The following is a 21769-nucleotide window of genomic DNA, read 5'->3' on the forward strand; positions in this document are numbered from 1 at the left end:
ATTTGCTAGTTTCTCCACTAGAAATTGTCCTCAGCACATTCAGTAATCCTGTACTGAGTGTTGGGGCTGAGAAGCTGTGGTGGTTTCTAGCTGGTCCCCCCTCCCTGACGGGAGCTGTGCAGGTGTGGAGTCCTCCAGTTCCAGTGTACTTCTGCTCCCATCCGCTGCTCTGCCATGTGATGCTAGTGTGTCTGTGCCACACTTGCGCAGAAGAGAAGTAATGCTCCCGAGATTTTAATGAGGGTTATAAAGTTCTGGTGGAGATGGACTTTGTTATTCTCAAGGTGAGAACTGCCCCTGTTTACATCCTAACTCTTTAACAAGCAGAAGCTTTCTCATAGGACAGTTTCTTCCAACTTCGAGTACAGAAAATACTTGAAAACTTGTCAAATGGCAAGAGCAGGAGTTCTGTGTATTGGGAGCAGGAAGAAAAAAGGAAGAGGTTGGGCAGTGATGTTGGATAAAGAAGTTGCTTTGCAAACTGTGTTTCATTCAACAAATTGTAGTGTCTCGCTTCCCGTCTCTGAAATTGGGATATCAATATAACTGATAGGTAAAAGGTTTTGTTTCGATGTTTGGAGTGCTCAGTGTTACTAAGGCAAGCTGTATAAATACATAAGGAATATTTTAGCTACTCATTCTTAAAACTAAGTTATGATTTTGACAAACAGGTTAACGCAAACAAATCTTCTGTCTCTGCTCAACAGATGCCATGTTGCCTCAGAAGAGGGGACGAATACCTTCCAGAATAGCCATGAACTGTTACTGGAAAGTCCTGGCAATTTTCTTACTATTTCTTCCAAGCGCGTTCTCTCTCCAGCCAGCCCAGCCCAGAGTGTTGCTAGTATCTTTTGATGGATTTCGATGGGATTACATCTATAAAGTGTCAACTCCCAATTTTCACTATGCCATGGAGAATGGTGTTCACGTCAAACAGGTCACTAATGTGTTTATAACAAAAACGTATCCTAATCATTATACAATGGTGACTGGTCTCTATGCAGAAAGCCATGGTATAGTTGCTAATGAGATGTATGATCCTATTCTGAATGAAACTTTCTCTCTGAACAAAATGGATATCCATAACTCCAAGTTCTGGGAAGAAGCCAGCCCAATATGGGTAACGAATCAGAGGGAAGGACACAAAACCGGAGCAGCTATGTGGCCTGGAACAGATGTGAAAATACATGGAGTCTTTCCTACGTATTATATGCCCTACAATGAATCTGTTTCCTTTGAAGATAGAGTTGCTAGGCTTATTAACTGGTTTACATCAGAACGACCCATAAACTTTGGTCTCCTATACTGGGAACAACCTGATGAGATGGGCCATATTCTGGGCCCAGAAAACCCACTTATGGGACCGGTAATTAGTGATATTGACAAAAAGCTGGGATATCTTATGTCTGAACTGAAGAAAGCGAAGCTGTGGGATGTGATAAATGTCATAATCACAAGTGATCATGGAATGTCAGAGTCTTCCTTGGAAAGGCTCATTGAGCTTGATCAGTATGTGAACAGAGAGCTCTATGAAGTCATTGACCACTCTCCTGCAGTAGCTATTTTGCCAAAAGAAGGTAGGAGCTATAGCAGTAAAATTCTCTGAAGAAAATACTTGAGTGTTGAAACTTTATAGACTTCATTCCTTAACTGAAGTGGTGGTAGCAGCACTGATGCCAGTAGGACATCAGTCTTGAACAAGGAGTGCTTGCAGGATCACTTCCTTGCTCTTTTTGCTAACTTTGTCAAAAGGCTGGATTAACTTTCTGAAATGAAAAGTGAGCAAATCTGTCTGTTGTTGACTAATACTGCCAAATATCCTTTAGTCCTTATGAGAAGTAAAATAATCTAACAGCATTATGAAGGATGAATGGCGTTCTAGATAGATAACAACTGAATGTTACATATCTTGCCTTTCATCAAGATGCTAAAGCCATAGTGGAAGAATTAGATTTCTAACTCAAACAGTAAACTGAAACCAGATGGGGACCTTTGATAAAAAGAAATCCTCTGTTGGCTATTTGATTAGCTGCCAGCTATTGAAGTTCACTTTAGTTTTTTTCCCCCATCACTCTCAACAGCCAGCCAGTTATGTTCATACCGCTTTTATTGTGATAATGATGGGCGAGAATGCTGTTGGAATTGAAATCTGAAGACTGGTTGCAGTCATTGAAGGGTTGCTTAAGTGTCAGGTGTATGTTTAGTTTTACTGATGTAGAGGTGCTGCTCTTTATTTTGATGATCAAAAGCTATAACTATTTGGTGTGAATACATTAACCTGGAAAATAGTATTTTTTGTGTGGGCAGGGGTGCTAATTTGGAAACTGACTTTTAAGGTGGCCTTCCGAAAAGGTGTTTTTCAAGATTTCTGTAATATTTGCATCACTAGTGGATAGCACTCTGTATTTAATGCCCCAGCAGGGAGGGTATTTTGCAGACTTAAGGGACCTTTAAATGTGTAAACAAATGTCGCTTGTCTTTTTTAGTTTGAAGAATACTCCAGACTAAAATATTAGTATGTCCAAACTGAGATCATTTGCTGCCTGAGCACACTCAGGTGCTTGTAGCTGGGCGCTTTTTCTCTCGGTGGCAGAAGAGCCAAGTTTGGAAGCTCCATCCTAACAGAGACGAACATAGTTGACCATTACCAAATATGTTCTCCCAACCAAATAAGAGTTGTAAAAGTAAACTTTAGTGCTGAAACATCCCCAATGCAGTAAATGAGAACTTGAAGATGCATAACCTGATTCTCCTGTCTGCTAAATGCTGAAAAGAAGTAGTGTCTCTGCAGCAATTAGATGACAGAATAGTAAAAAAGCCATTTCAATGGATTTCAGAAATAGCGTTGATTTCAGATATTTATTACACTACCAATAAACAAGAATTAGTTTTGAGCACAGCTAAAATTCCTTTCTTCTGTGTTACCAGCTGTAATTTTTATTATAAAAAAATGAGCTTCGTTCTCAGTTTGGCTATGAAATAACATATAGTTAAGTACATAGGACTGATTCTTCAATAGTTATTCCATTTGTCTTGCTTAAACCAAGGGAATGGGAAAACTTAGTGAGACATTGAGAAAAATTTTCAGTGCTTAAAAATGCAGTGATTTCTGCTATTTTAACTGTTTGGTTGCTTATTTTTTCCCTGAGAGATGGATTAAAGCCATTATTAACCATGCTAGTGTATTGGTGTGTGTGGAACTAATTACATGTTCACGAAGATGGTACCTGTAGCATAGGTGGTGATGCTGGCCTTTTTCTTTCATTTAATATAAATATATTAATTCAAATAATTAATTTAGTGTGAAATCATAGTTTGCTGTATTTGGGGCTTCTCCTCCCTGTTATCCCATATAGAAGAGTGGCATAACAAAATTAATTTTGTCGCTAATATAGTCCTAGAAGTGCTAGATTGGAGTCCCTTTTCTTATTGCTGTAACTATCTCTATCATATCTGGACTTCTGCTGTCTCATCTTGACCTTTATTGTGTTTCTTAAGTTCAGTGATTCTTTTTTTATGCCAATTTGAGATAAGAAACATTATATATTTTTTGAGTTTTTCTCCAGAATTTCTATACTGGATCCTAGGAGGGGGAAAATGAAGATGTTTTCTTTAAAGACTTTGGGCACCTCCTCCCAAACTTTTTTTTTTTTCCCCCTGAGATATATTCAAAACCCCATGCATGCTGTAAATGTTAGACCGGATTTTATCCTTGGTTTACTTCAGGCAGTGTCTCAGGTCAAACTAAGCGCTTGTTCTTGTGGTCATCAAGGCGATCGTTTCTTGGGACAGACAGTCGGAGAGGAGCTCGCTCGCAGGAACACCCGCTGCAGGATGTTCAGCTAGCTGTGAAGGCAGAACTAGCGAGAAATGATAAGTCAAAATGACAGGATGTGCTTAAATCCCACTCGTCTGCTAAAAACGGCAGTGTTGGCCACAAAGAAAATGTAAACGTCTTCCAACCGTGCTTCAGACCTTGAGGCGCTGAAACTGGCCTGCAGAGACTAGTTGTGAACTCAGCTGTCTGACTGAATTGTGCGCGTGTGTAGCACAAAGTACTTAAATAAGTCATGGAGCTGAGTTATTTGGTGTGTAACAGCAGTCTGTTATAGACACTGCATAGCCCTCAACAGGAATCTTGATGGGGGTGGATTGAAGAAACTTGCTCAGATGTAGATTCCTGAACTCGCCTTTGTGTTTCTGTCTGTGTGTCCTGGTTCCTCCTTTCTGTGCGCTGGTGTTCCAGCTTGTCCAGCTCCTTTCTGGCTGTTCAGTGACTTACTGGAAAGAAAAGCTCAGAAACTGGAAATAAGCAAATAAAGAATTGGGGGTGGAAAATGCCTATTTATTTACTAGTGTTAGTACAGCTCTTGAGGGTTTACACTCACTACGCAGTAGATGACTAGGGAAGGGAAAGGGGTAGACACTAAATACAAAGCAGTAGGTAGTGCTGTTAGCTGTTACTGAATACACAGAGTGGCTGACAGTTCTAGACCAAAAGTGCCGTCTTCATCTGCCAGTCCAACCTGTCCCTTCATTTGACGTGTGTTCCCTGCACAGGCCTCTGCAGTCTTTGTACAGCTCCTAACATGTTAGTGGCATCTGGACTGTGACCTGAGGGCTTCCATTAAAAGATTAATGCAAGCTAGTTTTGCTTATCCCTAGGCTATTAATTGCTAATACTATGATGTTACGTGGTACATAGCAACGAACTAGCTACTCTTTCTAAATTGGCTAAACTTGTCATCAAAATGGTAGAAGATCAAGACTGGAAATCAAATGAGGTCAAACGTAGCTGTTTATTGGAGCATCTTGTAGAAGGAGAAATAAATAGTTGGGTTCACTCAGAAATAAGTTTTCAGAGATGCCAAGAAACACAGTGGCTGCGCTCTTTGGCCTTTTAAAGGAAAGCAACTAAGAATTAAACTGCTTTAAGATAAACAAAACTTGTCATCGTAGCCAACTGGGGGAAAGACAGAATATGGCCTTAACGTGCACATTACCTCATAAACAGGTTTAGGAGCTATTTTCTTGCTTTCAGGCTTTGCATGGAGCTAGGAGGAGCTGATTTCTGTGAGACTTAACTGAATGCCTTCTAACTCATTCTTGTGAGAAGCTTACATTCTGATAACTATGAAACAAAGGATTTTTCTAAAATTAGCAGGGCGCTTACTGCTTAGGAATAGGCTATGAAGTCTGATGCCGGGTGTGATCTTGCTGTGAATGAAGCTCTGGATTTCTCACAGTAACTTCTGTGCGCATTGTAATCCGCTGTTGTCTCTTACCGCTGTAATTAGCTTTGGGGGAAGTGCATTTGCCCTCTTCTTTCAGTTGTATTTAAACTACTGATGAGTTCAGAAAACGTATTAGTATGTTTTAAGTTTTGTCTCTTGTTTCTTTTGTTTGTTTGAAGGCAAACTGGATGAAGTATATGAAGCGTTGGCCAATGCTCACCCCAACATGACTGTATATAAAAAGGAGCAGATTCCAGATAGATTACATTACAAACACAACAGTAAAATTCAGCCAATCTTAGCAGTGGCTGATAAAGGATGGGAAATTGTATATAATAAGTCTGATGGTTTTCAGTGTAAGTATTCTGTCTTTACAGTGTTTTGCTATATCTTCCTAGTCAGAGACCTTACATGGTACTTTCTCTCCCAATCTCAACCGATGTTAATTTTTATTTTATTTTTTTTTAAGACTGGGAGGGAATACTTTGAAGCTAAGTGTGTAGAATTTTTTTTTTTTTTGCTGATGGGATGGGAAGCACCCTACTATTAGGGGAGGGGGAACTGGACTTACCGTTTCTAAAAATTAAACTTACTGAGATAAGATCATTCACATGTTTTAGTGGTCACATACTTGAGATCTTCTTGCGAGATCTAGCAAACTGACAAGCACTTCCTAAGAAATTAAAAAAAAAAAAAGTTGTAACTGGATTTGTTGAGCAGAGGATGAATAGCGTTGTTTTATCATGTAATATTTATTTACTGGAGAAGGGTTGGGTTGGAAATATAAGAATGCTTTCTGAAAGTCCTCAACTTCTGCGGATGCCTACACTTATAGTAACCTTGTTCTATTGCTTGACAAGCACTTCCTAAGAAATTAAAAAAAAAAAAGTTGTAACTGGATTTGTTGAGCAGAGGATGAATAGCGTTGTTTTATCATGTAATATTTATTTACTGGAGAAGGGTTGGGTTGGAAATATAAGAATGCTTTCTGAAAGTCCTCAACTTCTGCGGATGCCTACACTTATAGTAACCTTGTTCTATTGCTAGAAAGAGTCTTTCAATATTGTGTTACTGTACACCAGTGATTTTTGTTTGCCTTATAGGATAAGATGCATTCTAGGTGATTTGAAGGAAAAAAAAAAAAAAACCTACTTTTAAGTTCCTCACCTTGGAGTTTTGAGATTTTTTATAGGTAAAATGAAGACAGTAAACTGTAACAACTTTTGGCTGGGTAGGAGGAAGAATAGAGGTGTCATATGGTCAGTTCTTAAGTTTCTTAATTGAAAACCTTTTAAACTTTGCTGCTAGTTATGAAGCTGAAGAGCGTTACCTGCAAGACTTAACAAGTTTTTCAGTTGTTGATAGCTGATGAGAGCAGCTTTTTATGCCTGCATGTTTATTCACTTGTTCAGAGTTTTTAGTGCCCCTGTAAGGACACTGGAGACCCACTAGTGATATCTGTAAACTTTTTTCTTGATGAGTAGATGGTGCACAAAATTGGACAAAGTGTCCAAGCAGTCAGAGCTCAAGTTCTGTCTGCTGCTAGGAGTCAAACAGTCTGTCTCTACACGGATCTTTTTTTTTTTTTCCCCGAAGAGATCTGGTCCAGTTGCAAAGTTGGAGTTTTTCCTTGAGTAAAATCAAGGAAACTTGGGTGTAGCATAGCATGCCATTGATAGTGCTGTTACTGCCATGTGAGTTTACCTTTCTTTTTTTTTTTCTTTCTTTTTTTTAGTTAGTGCTCTCCATTCTTTTTTTAGGGCATCTTCTCTTTGTAGTTCTGAGACTTTGTATTTGCTAGGAGACGTTTGTGTTGTTGATCAAAATGATTCTTCTAAAACCTCTGCAAGAATAAATGATGGCTGTTCCTTTTCGCGTTATGCTAATTATAGGATAAGGTTCAATGCTTGTTTTGCAGCTTCGGAACATTGACCTTTATCTATCTTTTATTTCTAGTTGGTAATCATGGATATGACAACATCTTACCAGAAATGCATCCATTTTTTTTGGCAGTTGGTCCTGCTTTCAGAAAGAATGCCACCAAAGAAGTCATGAATGCTACAGACTTGTACCCCTTATTGTGCCATCTCCTTGGTATTAACCCACTGCCAAACAATGGTTCATTCAACGCTGTGAAAGATATACTTGCTGAAGAAGTTCCTGTAGCCTTTGGAGCAGACACCTATGCTACTGTTCTAGGAGTCTTTCTGGGCAGCTTTCTTGTTATGGTTTTTATTGCAGTTTTTGTTAAGCATTTTATCCTCACCCAAGCAAATACCATGCAAATACAACATACTGAGGTTGCCCAGCCACTGTTGCAAGATTAATAGCACTTGGTACTATTTCCTGTTTGATACTTAAAGTAAGCTTATACAAAAAAATTAATAGAGGTGGATCAGCATAAAGATGTGGAGTAAAAGGAAATGGATGCTGATTCATTGCTACACTGGAGTACGTACATAGGAGGTATGCAGAGAAAGAGCATGTTTCTGTTTCACCCTACAACCACTTAATCTTTCAGGGTTTGAAAATATTCTAGGTAAACCTGGAAAGCTGTGTATGTATTTAGACATGTAGTGACAATAGACCTTGAATACCTCATTCTGAGCTACTTTTAGGGAAGTAACATCAACTGAGGCGCACTTCACAGACTATTACATGGTGATTTCATTTCCCATCTCCCCCGCCTTTTTTTTCTTTGAGAGTTTTTTTAAGTCTCTTAGATTCTAGCAAGTCGCTGAATGTGACTAGACTTCTTTGGGGTTTTTTTTCTTCCCTGCCCAAGGAAGCTTTTGCATAGATCACCATTACAGATAGCTTGGTGGATTAAATCCTGCAGAAAACAACATTATTATTAAGCTAGGTCATGCAGTGCTAAGTGTCTAAGTTTAGAGTTAGGCATATTTCTTTAAACTACTGTGTTAATTGTAGTCCCAAAATATGAATTTAGGTGGTATTGCCTTTAGCAATCAGCATTAAACTACTTGATTTTTTTTTTTTTTTATTATTTTATTTAAGTCAATATAGGTCTTTACTATTTTAGGTAAATATAGGTCTTTACTTTTTCTGTTGTTTCCTGTACACTGGACTAAATTTTCTGGGAATTCCATGCGGCTGGCAGGTACAAGACATGTACAAGCACAACACCTGTATACCCAAATGGAGTCTCTTATATTTCTGTGATAAGATGGTTATTTCAGAATAAGGCAGATGAATCAGTTAAGGAAGATACATGTACAAGCTGGTTTCAGATTGCTGTCAAGCTTGTCACTGGGTGTAACAACAGATCTGCCACTGGAGACTCTTCTCAGGTGTGAGCTTGGCTTGCTGTCTTGTGTTTTATCTGATATGTCTGGGTGGACCTTAGAATTCGATGCGTAGGATTAGACGCGCAATTTAAGGAACAGCCATATAAATCTTAAGCCATATATACTCTTAAATCTGAAAAAGCACATTTTAATATGAAAAAAGGTTTAAGACTGGAGTTTGTTCTTCCAGAGGAAAGTGTCTGTCAGGGAAAATTTTTGAGTCAAAACTATGTATTACTCTGATTCTTTTGTGTGGGGCAATAAGTCGTCTTGCTATTGTGGGTTGTTTGGTTTTTTTGTGAGTTCACTTAAATCGTAGGTAAGAAGCTGCTGACTAAGGTTTGTATGAAAAACATGGTATGAATTGAGAAAAGTTGTCTAGTTGTCAGACTTGTTTAAAAGCTGAATTTTTTTTCTCTCCCTGAGTGAGTTAGTATTTCTCTGTACTTTGCTTCAGAGCACAATGCCTCAAAGAGAAAGAAACTTTCAAAATTCACACAAATACTCAGTCTGGTATTTCTGTACGTGCAATTTACTGCTTTATCCACAGCACCCAGCAGAGGGCAAAGATGGGAACATCTTGGCCTTGGATGTGCTCTGCCAAACTAATGGTGTGACTAACAGTCTGATCCTGCAATTGGGAGGGTTGCTAGCAGACCTAGCAAAGAGCTGCAACAAGCTGACTAACTGAAGTTCAAAACTCATTTTGCTAAACTTAATTCCAGACTTAATGAATGACGTTCGGGTGGGTTCAGAAATGAGCTTACTTCTCGCTGCCTCAGTGATGACTCTGCAGTGCCGTGTTACGAACTGTCTGCTCCTCACTGCGTCAGAAGTAATCTGTTGGATTCCTCTGTGATGGCAGGGACACTTGCTTAGCATTAAGCTTCTTGCAAACAGATGCGGAAAGTTTCCAGAGACCACAGCTAGATGCAGTGAATGCTTGAGAGGGAAGGCAACGAAATATTCCAATTTAAGGTATATGCTGAAAGTCTAGCTGTAATGGTAGCTTTGGGAAGACAGGAAACTAGCAGATCTGTTGGAGGACAGCCCCTTAATTTGGGGGATGTGTATGAAGTCTTGCATAACTTAATCTGACTCATCGCTGCAATTCTACCGTTATTGTGTGTACTGCCTTGTTTTCCTATGTTGCCGTTTTCTTAACACTGAAGGAAAACTTCTGGGATAGCTGTGCCTGACACTGTAAAGCTGATTCTTGGCGGAGCTGACCATTAGGTATGTCTTAAATTTAATTTGCTGACGCCAGCTAAACGTGAATGCTGCAAGGGCTTATCAAGCTGAAAGGTGAAGGAAGTAATGATGTTCACCGTAGTTTCTAGAGAGGCTGGGGAAGTCCAAGTAGAAAACCTAAACCTCTAAATTGTTACTAATCACTTCCCTAGCTACCTTCCAAAAAGTGGATGGCAGATAACAAATTGATGCATTAAGTCCACCTTTTCTTCCTTATTTGCAACTTAAAACCAAATTGTAGCACAAACTTACTGTGTGTTTAAAGAAGGATCTACAGGCTTGCTTAAGGGAATAACAGTGAAAATTGGAGATGCTATAATCCTCACCTGTAGCTACTTCAGTTACACGCTTTCCCACTTTGGAACATGCTGCTTTAATAGAAATTCTTCTTATTGTAGTGATTTGATAGCAATGCTTATGGCAGATCTAAAAATAACTGGATTGTAATCTCAGAGGTGTTCATTAAACTCCCACTTTTTAAATTGTGACAGGTGTAGTTCTATCATCGGCCAAAGTGACCCTTGATTTTAAGGAGGGGGCAAAATTGGTCAGTGTTGTTCAGTCATCCTGGTACTTAGGCTTACCTGCCCAAACACGCAACAAGGGAAGAGCAGTAGGATTCCCCTAACAAAGGGCTTGGGAACAATAATACTCAAAATAGATTGGGAACACAAACATGAGAATTCTTCTTGATGTCATTGTTCCGTATTGCACTGTAAGGCCCTTCTTTGAGGAGGGTAAAATGAACCTTTGTAGAAAACTGAAGGAAATCTTTCAGCACTTGGGTGTTTCAGTTTAGGTTTAAACATGTTTCCTTTATTGCTTAGGTATATTTGCAGGTACCTCTTGCGTAGTTACGATATTTGCCTAGCCAGTGTTAAACACTGTTTTAATTTGTTGGGTGTATGCTTAGTGAAATTGAAAGCACATATGATGCCACTGGAGAAAAATATCAACTTTTTCTCTGATGTGATGTGAGGTTTTTTCAGACTACCTTTTTGATTGGGGAGGATGTGGGATTTGGTTTCTGTGTGTATGATACTTTTTATGATATATGAACAAGTTCATTGGAAAGTGGATTTGAGTACACTGTATACTACTTGTAACTTAAGCTTGGAAACTGAGAAGCTTGCATGATTTTGTCTTTCATTATTGACCTGTTTTGACATCTCAAAGTATGCTTCATATTTTCTTTGTTTCTTCCTGTTTGGAAATGTTGAAGGTAAAATATATCTTTGCTATAGTGCTATCAAGAATTGAATGCTTACTTCATTTAAAAACCCTTCTGGAAAAAAACTTGAATTGTGGAGGGTGATGGCTGGGGGAGAATGGCCTTAACTCATATGCATCCCAAATTATTTCTTGTACTCTGCATAGTGTATGCCTTCATTAAAAATAATTGGAAGTGTGATAGAACTTAAGGATTTTAGGTCAAAGTTTTATGTAAAAGACCCCTTGTTTCCCACTTTGCTACTGTATATGGAAATAACAGCTATCTGTTACCAACAGTAATAATACAGTTTCTTTTATCAAAGAAGTTGTCTAGACTTTCTTGGTAAAGAGCTGCAGTAATGCTGTTTACAATAAATGCGGTCTCAAAAAAAAAAAAACCCCACAAAAATGCCTATTACAAGATGAAGGGTTTTGCAGGATGACTTTTCAGAAGTGTGGAACAACACAATCTTGAGCTGTGTGTGGGAAGAGTGACAAACGTGCAGCTGTTGAGTCTGCTGTTCTGTAAAATGCAATATAGCAGGCTTACTTCTGAATTTTCCCTGCTTAAATAATGGCCATGGATGCTATCTTGGCCATACCTACTACGCTACTGTACATACCTTTCAAGAAATGGTATGTTTGTACTACAGTAAAGGTAATGTAAGCATTTATTAGATGTTAGACTACAAAAATTGTTGCAAGCACATGAAAATGGTAAGTTCAATAGCGGTATCTGCAGCATTGCAAATGGATCGCCTTTCCATAATGAAATCCTGATCTATTAAGTTAATAAATCTGTATAGCCGTTTTTTGCAATAAAAGGTGGTACCATACATATTAAAGCAAACATCTGATCCTGTTGGTCTGATCCTTGGAGGTGCATGATGTTGGTTTATATTCATAGGCAGTATATTCTTTTCAATTTATAGCAAGATAAACTTCCCCCTGAAACAAGTGTTTTGGACCGATAGTTAGTTGAAATCAGCTCAATTCTGGAACTGTTTCCTTGGTGCTAATGGACGAAAAGCATATAAACCCAGAGGGGTGGATGTTTAAGGCTTTTCTACCCAGTGTTGAGCATTTGTTTATGGAGGCAGTCAACATAATGAAACATTAGCCTTTACTGCTGGGAAGTGGTGTTACAAGCTTTCCCTCTTCCCTTCTAAACTTCAATGCTAGTTTAAGTAAGCGTTAAGAACTTCCCCTAAATTAATATGCCCTGTATGAATGTTGCAGAGTTGCATATATTTAGCAAGTCACTAAATGTTGCCACAAACTATTGTAGGATATCTCCTTTATCACAGCTTTGAGGAAGGGGGAAGCCACAGCTTCTCATGTTCTTGTTTTGAATTAGCTATTCAAAAGGAAATCAGCTGCTGACTTCTACATGCAATAATTCATACAAACTGTAATTAGGTAGTGGAAATATTTCATCATGTTAAAGGCACGAACACCTTTAAAAACAATCGTCTTTAAATGTATCAACTTTCTCTCTAAGGAGAAAGAGGTGTTTTTCTAGATTCTCTTGGTTTGTACATGGTATGTATGAAATCCTGGATGTACAAGAGCTACTTTTAACCCCCCGCCAGCAGCAAAGAATTGTGCCAGGAAGAATACTCAGCACTCTTCTAGACCATACTGCATCTTTGGAATTGAAAATAATCAGCAGTGCAACTGGAATATAGTTTATCCCATTTCTTAAACTTTCTCTTTAAACCCTTCCCACAATAGCACTGCTTAGTTTCAACACCAAAGGAAGAACTAGAGGGTAATAAGGATTTCTGCTAGATACTACTATTCACTTTCTGGTTTCATAGAAGCTCAGTTGCCTGTAGCAATTCTTATCAGAAGGGGCTACCTAGAGCTAGAAGAAGAAATGCATTTAGACCTAGATTTCCCCATCTGTAGCAATATTTGTATTTCAGATTAAGAGTGCTGCCATTGCATTTCAGTCAACATTTAAATTTCTGGTAATTAAAATCTTGGTGATAGCCTTGACACCTGGCTTATGATGGTGATGCATAGAGGAACTGAAAGCATGTCCATCACACACTGTATGACAACTATTCAGGGGAAGGAGGAGCAAGGGAAGATGAGTGGAGCATATACTGTGCTAATCAGTTTTAGCATCCAGAAAAAAAAACCCCTCACAGGTAGAGGACAGTACAGTTTGGTCTTATCAAGTCTGCCAGAAAGATAAAGGTAACTCTCCATATATAGATGATGCAAAGCATCTCCCAGCAAGTCTGCCACCCTCTGGGGATGGCAGCCTTTATTAGCATCACTACAAGAAGCTAACAACTCTCTCCAATGTAGGAATTCAAGCATCCTCCCCTTTACAGTATCTCTAAGCCTAGGTTCTACCCTGCAAAACATTCACTTCATAGTTACTCATTAACCTGACCTTTTATTGTATATAATTAATTATTTTAAATCTTCCAGCAGGCTGACTTGTGTTCAGTCCAGTTATTGCTCTATTATATCAACAGTCTAAAATCAGTACACAGTAACAGTACAGATTTTTTAAGGGGCCTGAGCCTTTTTCAAGTTCAGATTAACCCAGAGTAAAGCATTAGTCAGTAAATAATAACAAGTGGGTTAAGAAGGGGTGAGGAGGAAAGCAGAGCAAGTTAGGTTTTGTATTATGTTTTTAATCAGTACAACAGAATCCTCAGAGAGGAAGATACAAATTAGTAAAACTTCCACACATCATTTTTAAAACTCAAATGTATTTTTTTCAGTGGGCAGTTAAAAGTAACCTTTCCCTCCAAAGTCCGTGCTTCCTCCCCGTTGGATCACTAAAACGTAGTTTGTGGCTAATATCAAATTGCATTGAATTTGAGCTTGTGAACAAGAAACCACATTGCATTCTACCAGGTACCTCAGCTCTCTCAATTATCAGTTCTTCAAACCATCAAACTTGTAGGAAAAGGACTTGGTAACTGTAGTTCTCTTTTTGGGTTAGCATTAACAATTTAGCCTCACGTTCTTTCCTCACTGAAAGATACGGTACCACTAAGGCTTTCTAAATCAAATTAATTAACAAGGAATCAAGAGTTTCAATTAAGAGAACCATTAGCACTGGTCTTCACCAGAACTTTGCATCTATATAACTCAAACGCTACAGAAAAAGAGATCTTATCTCAAAAAAAAAAAAAAAATTAACATTTCCCTTTAAATATCCAGGGTTTAAAATAAGAGTTTGGAATCCTTGCTTCATGATTGCATGTCAAACTTTCAGTTGTTGCTTTTTAGCACATGACAGCCTTCAAAAGATAATTATCAGCTGGTACACAGGGCAGAACTACCTTTATTACAAAAACACCTTCAGCAGAGTTTACACTTGAAAAACTTTTCACAGGGTTTAGAAGCAGTAATTTTACTACTACAGCCCACAAAACTGAGTAATCCAAGTATTCTCAGATTAAATCGACATCCTTGAGATAAGCACATAGTAGTACCATCCCAACTCTCTGAATGCAGGCATTGTGGAACTAACTCATCCTCAGACACACATCTGGAAATGTCAGAGCCATCTGCCCAGTATTGTAACTGACCGCATACTTTATTGCTCAAAAGAGAAGTGATATCCATCAATTCTTTCCTCACTGACTTCCATTTTCCTTCTCACCAGCTTCTTGTCCTATTGCTGGCTTAGGGTGGAAGCAGAAGTATTGGATCTTCTCTACACCATCTATCCCCAAATTTAAGAACAAATCAGAATATACTGTCCAAATAGAACTAACTTCTAACGCTCATAAAAAAGATCTTCTTTCCCATACAGGTACAAGAACACTAAAAGAAGTCCACATTAATTTAAATTTAATACAAAAAAACAATTATAATTTACAAATGTTAAAATTCACTTAGTCTGTCCTGGCTAGTTCATACTCTGGAATTTCATTTTGAAATTGTTCAAAGGCTTGAATGAAAAACTAAGCATCCTTATTATGTTAAGCATCTTTTCCAGCAGAAAGCCACCTGTTCACCATTTTGTTCTGAAAGTATTTTTACAGGACTCCTAGTCAGGTAGCACACACAAACAAGTTAGCAAGAGCTGGCTGTACAGTATTTTATACGGATACCATTAAAGTGCATCAAAGAATGCCATCCAGTGCAAGTTCGAACTCTCTTCCTGAAATCACTATTTAGCAAGTGAGGCGAGGCTCCCTACAGTCATCATCATATTGTAACTGAAGTCGGGAAAATGGCCGTGGCGGAGCTACTCTATTCTTTGAGATTATTATAATGCAGGTGAAAGTGGTCAGTATCATAAAAGCCCCAATAACTATCCCAATAGCCTCTGGAAGGTTTATGCACCACTGGTCAGCGAGCAAGCACTTGGTGTTACTGAAAGTGCCATTGTGCGGCTGTGGTTTCAGTCCCAGGATGTGGCACATCATGGGGTAAATATCAACGTTGTTCATCGTGCTCTGCTTGTAACCCCGATGAAAAGCAGGCCCACGAGCAGCCAGGAACGGATGCATGCTTGGGAGAGCGTTGTCATAGCCATGGTCGCCTACTAGAGAAATGCAAAGTTAAGAGTTAACATCACAGTTTCTGTTTGCCTATCGAATATTCCCCTCCCTATCTCTCTCAGTTGTTGGATCAAACACTGAAGGAACCCAGAGTTCCCTCCCTCCCTCTTCCCCAATCCCCAGAAGTCTCTTCCCATACTGGACTTCAGCCATGGTCCTTCTCCCCTCCCCCCATTATCTCTTTTCCTTTTGGTTATCAACATTCCCAGTCTTCCCCTTCCCACTCCTCATGCCAAAGTTGAAAAGGATGTTGCCACTCCACAAGTCAGTAGTTGGAATGCAAATTTGTACTTGTCAGATTTTGGAAAGAACATCTCCCCCTTGTAAAGCAGACAGTTTAATTACTTCTTAAAAGCCAAGCACTTTTCCCTTGATAGTGTTCAGTTCCAGCATATTAAGTACCCTCAAATCATGCTTCTCAGATTAGGTACTTCAGGAAAAGGGATACCCAAATAGTCAAAACCAAAAAACAGTCAAAGGATGACGATGCCTGTGACATGCAAACAACAAAACGTTTGTGGCTACAAGGTCACCAGTACCTGAACATTTGGTAGGTTTTTAAGAAATACTCACTCCGATTTTTGGTGGAATATACACAGCTAAAAACCAGCCATAGTCAAATTTTTAGTAACATGTCTGAAAAATCTGTCCAAGATGCCAAAAATTTCTCATAGCACACACAGCACAGTATTTGAGTGAGTGCATTGAAGTTTTGAGTTAATTTCTTAATAACAGTTTAAAAAGTCTCCCCGAGAACTGTCTCCTGCTGCTTCATTGAAGTTTCTGATGTGAAATGTCAAGATTCCTATTGATTAGATCAGACTCACCACTTCAGTATACTTGCAATATTCCTTTTTAATGTCTTCCACCGTTATGTTTGTTACCATAAAGATACTACTGCACCACATCTTGCTCGTTTGTTTTAATGCAGTCCTATGTTTCTTGATTACGTTATTTTCCCTTCTACTACTTGCTTGTTTTGAACAGAGCTGTTCCAAGTCCCCTCTTCAGTCACGTCTGAAGTAGGAGGGCAGGTGTGTGCCAACATTGCTAGATAGAGTGTAGGTACTGATACACTTGCCAATCATTACGCTGCCACTTTGTCCATGAAGACAAGTACAATAAACACTTAAATAGCCTTTTAGGTTAAAACCTCCACTGCCTGCTTCTGGGAAGCCTTGGCTAGCAAAATTGTTTTGAAAAGTGATTCGCTTCAACTGATACAATGCTGTTACTTATAAATATACACTTATTAACTATTTTTAGGTACATGAAATTGAATCTAACCATAAACAAGAAAGGGACCTCTACTAGAGAACATGTGTGCTAAGTGTTGGCAATTTGAAAATGATTGTAGCAAATCCATGGGGAAATTAAAATACAAACACATCTTACATTAAAAGGAGTACTTTTGTACAAATAATGAGAAAATTTGAACTTAAATGTAAGAACAGCCAAACTGGGTGAAATGGGGAGTTTACACCACCCAGCATCCTGTCTCTGACAGTAGTCGTAACAGGGAGTCTGGAAAGTATCCAACAGGGTTAGCCCTGACATAGCAACCAGCCTCGAGCTGTTGGCTGCTCAGAAACTTCCTTGAAGTTGGTACCTTTGTATTTAATTTCTATTAATGGATTTTTCTTCCAATAATTTGTCCAATCACTTTCTGAACACACATAGATACATATGTATATACACAGGCAGCCTTCGTCTGCAACCAGAATTATGGGTTGAATTCTCTTACTATGATGATAATGAAATCTATCTGGGATTTCTTCTTTGAGAGACACTTTCATGTGACAGTTTCATTTTTTCAGTGTTATACACGCCTCTTTTGTCTGCCAAAAAAACCCTGCATGTGAAACACCTGAAAATATATATACATATATACATATATGTATGTAATTTGACATTCCTAGCATCTAGCAGGAAGAAAGTGCATAGCTTAGCAATGCACTGGGTGAAGTTTTTTGTTTTTGAAGTTTGTTTTTTGTCTTTAAAACATGCTATTTGATGCCCCTAACAGGATGAACTCTGGCTTCTTTGACCATTATTGTTATGTTCCTGTTATTTTTAGTATTTCCTCCCATTTATTTTTGTCTCCTAGTATACATACTGCAACTTTAAATGTTTTGTCTTGCATTCTTCCATTTATGCTCCCCTATATATATATATATTTTATATACAAAAAATAGTTAAACCACACTCTAGTGGAAGCTTGAGACAGACTGCTAACTTGCCTGAGTTAACTCTTAAAAGTGTACCTCGGGCTATTAAGTTGAACATGACAAAGCGTTTTAGCCAATGGAATATCCCCCATCTCTTCCTCATCTGTTAAAACACTCCAGGCTCAGGCTTAAAATGTTCTAGAAAGTGCTGAGATGTTCCTAAAGATGCACAGTGCCAGGACTCCACTCACTAAACTAGGACCATCCTACACATGGCTGCAATAAAAACAAGACAGTTTACCAATGTAAGCCACCAAGAGCACAAATAAGGAAAACACACTTACATTTTGAAAGTGACTCGTTTTGTACAATTGTCCAGCCTTCGTCTGCAACCAGAATTATGGGTTGAATTCTCTTATTATGACGATAATGAAATCTGTCTGGAATTTCTTCTTTGAAATATACTTTCATGCGATTGCTGCATTTTTTCAGCAAGTTATACACATCTCTCTTGTCTGCCAAGAAAAAAACTGCAAGTGAAACAGCTGGAAATTATGCCCTGTTTACTGCAATTATGTGTCATTAAACCTAAGATCCATTTTTTTCAAAACAATTATTTTTTAAAAGGCACACAGAAAGGATTTTTTCATGTCCCTAATGAAATGCTACATGTATCAAGGTGGATTTCACAATTTGCTCTCGTTTTAAATCAGGCACCTCACGGCTGTGATTTTGGACCTACAATTCAACTTACCCTCTGGGCTTGCAGGGGAGGAGGGCAAGATTCAAGCAGAGAAATCCAGAGAAAGCAATCACACACCAAAGTAGTCAATATTTTATCTAAAGCAGTAAGTATTAAATTTTGTTACTGTATAAATCACTTTGTTCATTAGAATTGCTTCAGTCTGGCCACAGTAGTGGAAACTGAGACCAGCAGTGTCATGATTTAAGACATGCCTGTTAGTAACTACTCCAAGATACAAAAATTGAATTCACAGTATGAAAACTGAAGTTTCATTCACAGAAACAGAAGTGGTAAAGCGATCAAAGTTGGGTTTAGATTTTTACTTGGAAGTTTAGACAATGACATTTTTTATTCTGAATAAACATGAGGGTTTATTTCATGCTCACTGTGAATTACAACCATATAGAGTAAGCGAGCAACAAGAAAGCAGGCATACTAAGTGCCTATCTACTTTCTCAACAAGCTGTACCAGGACCATCTTTACCACCCATAGCAATTTGACAAGAAACCTCCTTGGCCCATTGATTACCAAACCAAAGTAATTTCTAAATAAACAAACATTCTTCAGCTTGTTCATTAAATTATGTCAAAGTTCTGCAATATGAGCTACACTGGTTTTGCAAAAGATGTGAACAGTCTACCATAGTGTGTACCTTCTAGTAGCAAGATAAACCAGATTTAATTCTCAGTGTACGACTTAAAAAAAAAAAACCCAAAACATACTCTCCCTTGGCAACACTGCAGCAACTGGAGTCTTGTCTATCAGAGTATAGTTATTGCGACCAATGCAGCCATCCAGGACAATCAGCTTCTTTGCAGAACAGGAGGCCATTCCATGATCACTTGTTATTATGATATTAACAGTGTCCCACAAACCTAATGCCTTCAATTTATTAGTAAGGAAACCAATACGATTATCCACTTCTTCTAATACTTTGCGCATGTTCTCAGTGTCATCTGGTCCATACTTGTGCCCGCTTGCATCTGGTTCTTCCCAGTATAATGTAGCAAAACTGACTACTGGACTAGAGCTGTTCAGCCACGCAACAATTTTCTCCACTCTCTCCTCAAACGTTACTGAAAAGTTGTACTTCATAAAGAATTGAGGGGTTGTATTGCTAATTTTTACATCGGTACCGGGCCACATTGCAGCAGCACTTGCTCCTTTTCCCTGCTGTTGATTTGTTACCCAAATTGGAACTGCCTCATTCCACCAGAAGGGATCTGAATCATTGAACTGTGAAAACTTTTTTTTGGCATCTGCATCGTACATGTCATTAGCCACGATGCCATGGCTTTCTTCATATAAACCTGTCACTATGGTGTAATGGTTTGGGAAAGTCTTGGTGATAAAAGCATTCGTAACTTGTTTTACAAGCACACCATCCTCAATGAACTCCTGAAGATGAGGAAGTTTATAGGTTTCCAAGTAATCAGCCCTGAAGCCATCAAAGGACACGAGGAGTAACCTGGATATGGAATCACCAGTAGGGTGAGCAAAACAGGCAACTATTCCAGAAAAAAATAATGTTAACATCGAGTTCATCGTTGATACTTCAAAGTATTTCCAGCGGGTAATCAGATGCACCTGAAAAATGTAAAAGGATAAGGCGTGTAACACAAAATAGTTGTACTGGAACCAGTTTAACTAGCTATACATTATGTACATCTTCCTTATAGAGGTTAACTGCAACATAACCGGTCTAAACAACCACTGATGTCAACAGTGTATTTCCCTACTGACGTCAGAAGTTTCTCATATATTGTCATAGTTTTTCATATATTAAAGCAAATGAGCAGTGAGATTTTTTTTCATTCCAGACTAAATGAAAGGAAGAATTGTTTTCTCTCTTTTAAACAGTTATTCCATCATTCTGTGTGTCTTATTACAATTCTACATTCCAAGACAGACAATCAGTATTTTTTCTCATGTTCAAGCACAGGCACCTGAACAATTCTGGCTCCACATTTAAGAGTCCTGTGCAGCAATAAATGCTACTTACACATCACTGTTCAGGCCAGAATTTTGTTTTCTACTATAATTACAATTTTTCTTTTCAATCCCACCTTTCCTTTTTCACAATTTCCAGCCTCTCAAGTTGGTGGAAGACTTTTCAGCCTTTCAACATTCCTATTTACTTATTGCTTACCCTATACACGGAACTGCCAGCAGTAACTTCTTCTTCTGTTTTCGTTCTAAGCTGTTGTACATCTACCATAACAGTATTTAAACCTGTTCTTTATGTATCATATTTCTCTCCTCTAAAAAAAAAAAAAACCCAATCATTAGTAACCTTAGCTATGAGGCAAGTATTTCTCACCAAGGGATTCATGACTATTATGAATGCAAGGTATGATTTGTAAGCTCCCCCCCCCAAAAAAAAAACTTATTATGTGTGACAGGAGCACTTTGTTCAGGAAGGTCCAGAATTATTCTATAACCCTTCAAGAAAGAGGAAGTGAAGCTCCAGGCTTCACAAAAACTTCTGCAATATTGTTAGACAGCGTATTTATTTCTCAAGAAGAATTCACTCCAGCAAATTTGTCCTTTAACTCACTTGCACAAACTAGGGTGACTCTAGGAGGAACAGCAGGTATCTTCCTAACTGCAGTAATATCTTCTATCTCAACCCTTTCCCCAAAACTCTTTAAAACTGTGAGTGTATTATTTTAAAAGTGTAAGTAACTTCAGTGGTAGCTAAAGCTTTAGCAGTGAGAGGACTTCAAAGCATGGGAAATCATCTCCCCCTTGCAGCCAACAGTTAAATTTTCTTTAGAAGACACAAATGTTAGAAGAAAGGATCGTCAAAAACAGCATTGAGGTATCTCCTAATACAGAGAAGTTGTAACACACAGCCCCTTTAAAGAGGAGAAAGAAGAAAAGAAATGAGATGAGCAGTGGACCAGAGAATCACCCATTTCACGTTGTCAGGTGCTTTAAAAAGCAGAACCAGACTTTTTCATAGCACAGTAAGACATAAGACCACAATATTAGCTTCGAAACACTCCAAAGATGCTAAGCATTTGTGTTTTTACACACTGGGTCGCAGCTAACTACAAAACGCCACCAGCATTACAGCTATCTGCTCCTGAATCTCTCCACCTCCCAGCCAGATTTTCCAGTCTCTAGCTGCTCAGTTCAGTAAGAAACCAGTTACCCTAGCCTCGAAAGCTGACAGCAAGATGCCGCGTTGTCACTACACACCTATCCGATGTACAGCACCGGCTCCCGCAGCGCTGGGAAGAACCCAGCGCCGTGACCCGGCACTCGGGGCCGAGCACCGGCAGCGCGGACCCCCGCGACGAGGCA

The 21769-nt window shown here is 38.7% G+C and overlaps 2 protein-coding genes across 2 annotated transcripts; one reads left to right on the top strand and one right to left on the bottom strand.

Moving 5' to 3' along the window:
- Positions 1-712: 712 nt before the first annotated feature.
- Positions 713-7561, top strand: ENPP5 (ectonucleotide pyrophosphatase/phosphodiesterase 5 (putative)). The gene is made up of 3 exons (XM_009576283.1): positions 713-1577; positions 5414-5590; positions 7191-7561. The coding sequence occupies exons 1-3, from the start codon at positions 713-715 to the stop codon at positions 7559-7561; spliced, it is 1413 nt and encodes a 470-aa protein (XP_009574578.1).
- A 7595-nt stretch (positions 7562-15156) lies between these two features.
- ENPP4 (ectonucleotide pyrophosphatase/phosphodiesterase 4 (putative)) lies at positions 15157-19926 on the bottom strand. The gene is made up of 4 exons (XM_009576284.1): positions 19183-19926; positions 19019-19027; positions 18059-18220; positions 15157-15530 (listed from the first exon to the last, which is right to left on the bottom strand). Exons 1-4 carry the CDS (start codon positions 19730-19732, stop codon positions 15157-15159), a joined length of 1095 nt encoding a protein of 364 aa, XP_009574579.1. The 5' UTR covers positions 19733-19926.
- Between the last annotated feature and the right edge of the window lie 1843 nt (positions 19927-21769).

The sequence above is a fragment of the Fulmarus glacialis genome, unplaced genomic scaffold, assembly GCF_000690835.1.
Source record: "Fulmarus glacialis isolate BGI_N327 unplaced genomic scaffold, ASM69083v1 scaffold29214, whole genome shotgun sequence".
Lineage (NCBI taxonomy): Eukaryota > Metazoa > Chordata > Aves > Procellariiformes > Procellariidae > Fulmarus > Fulmarus glacialis.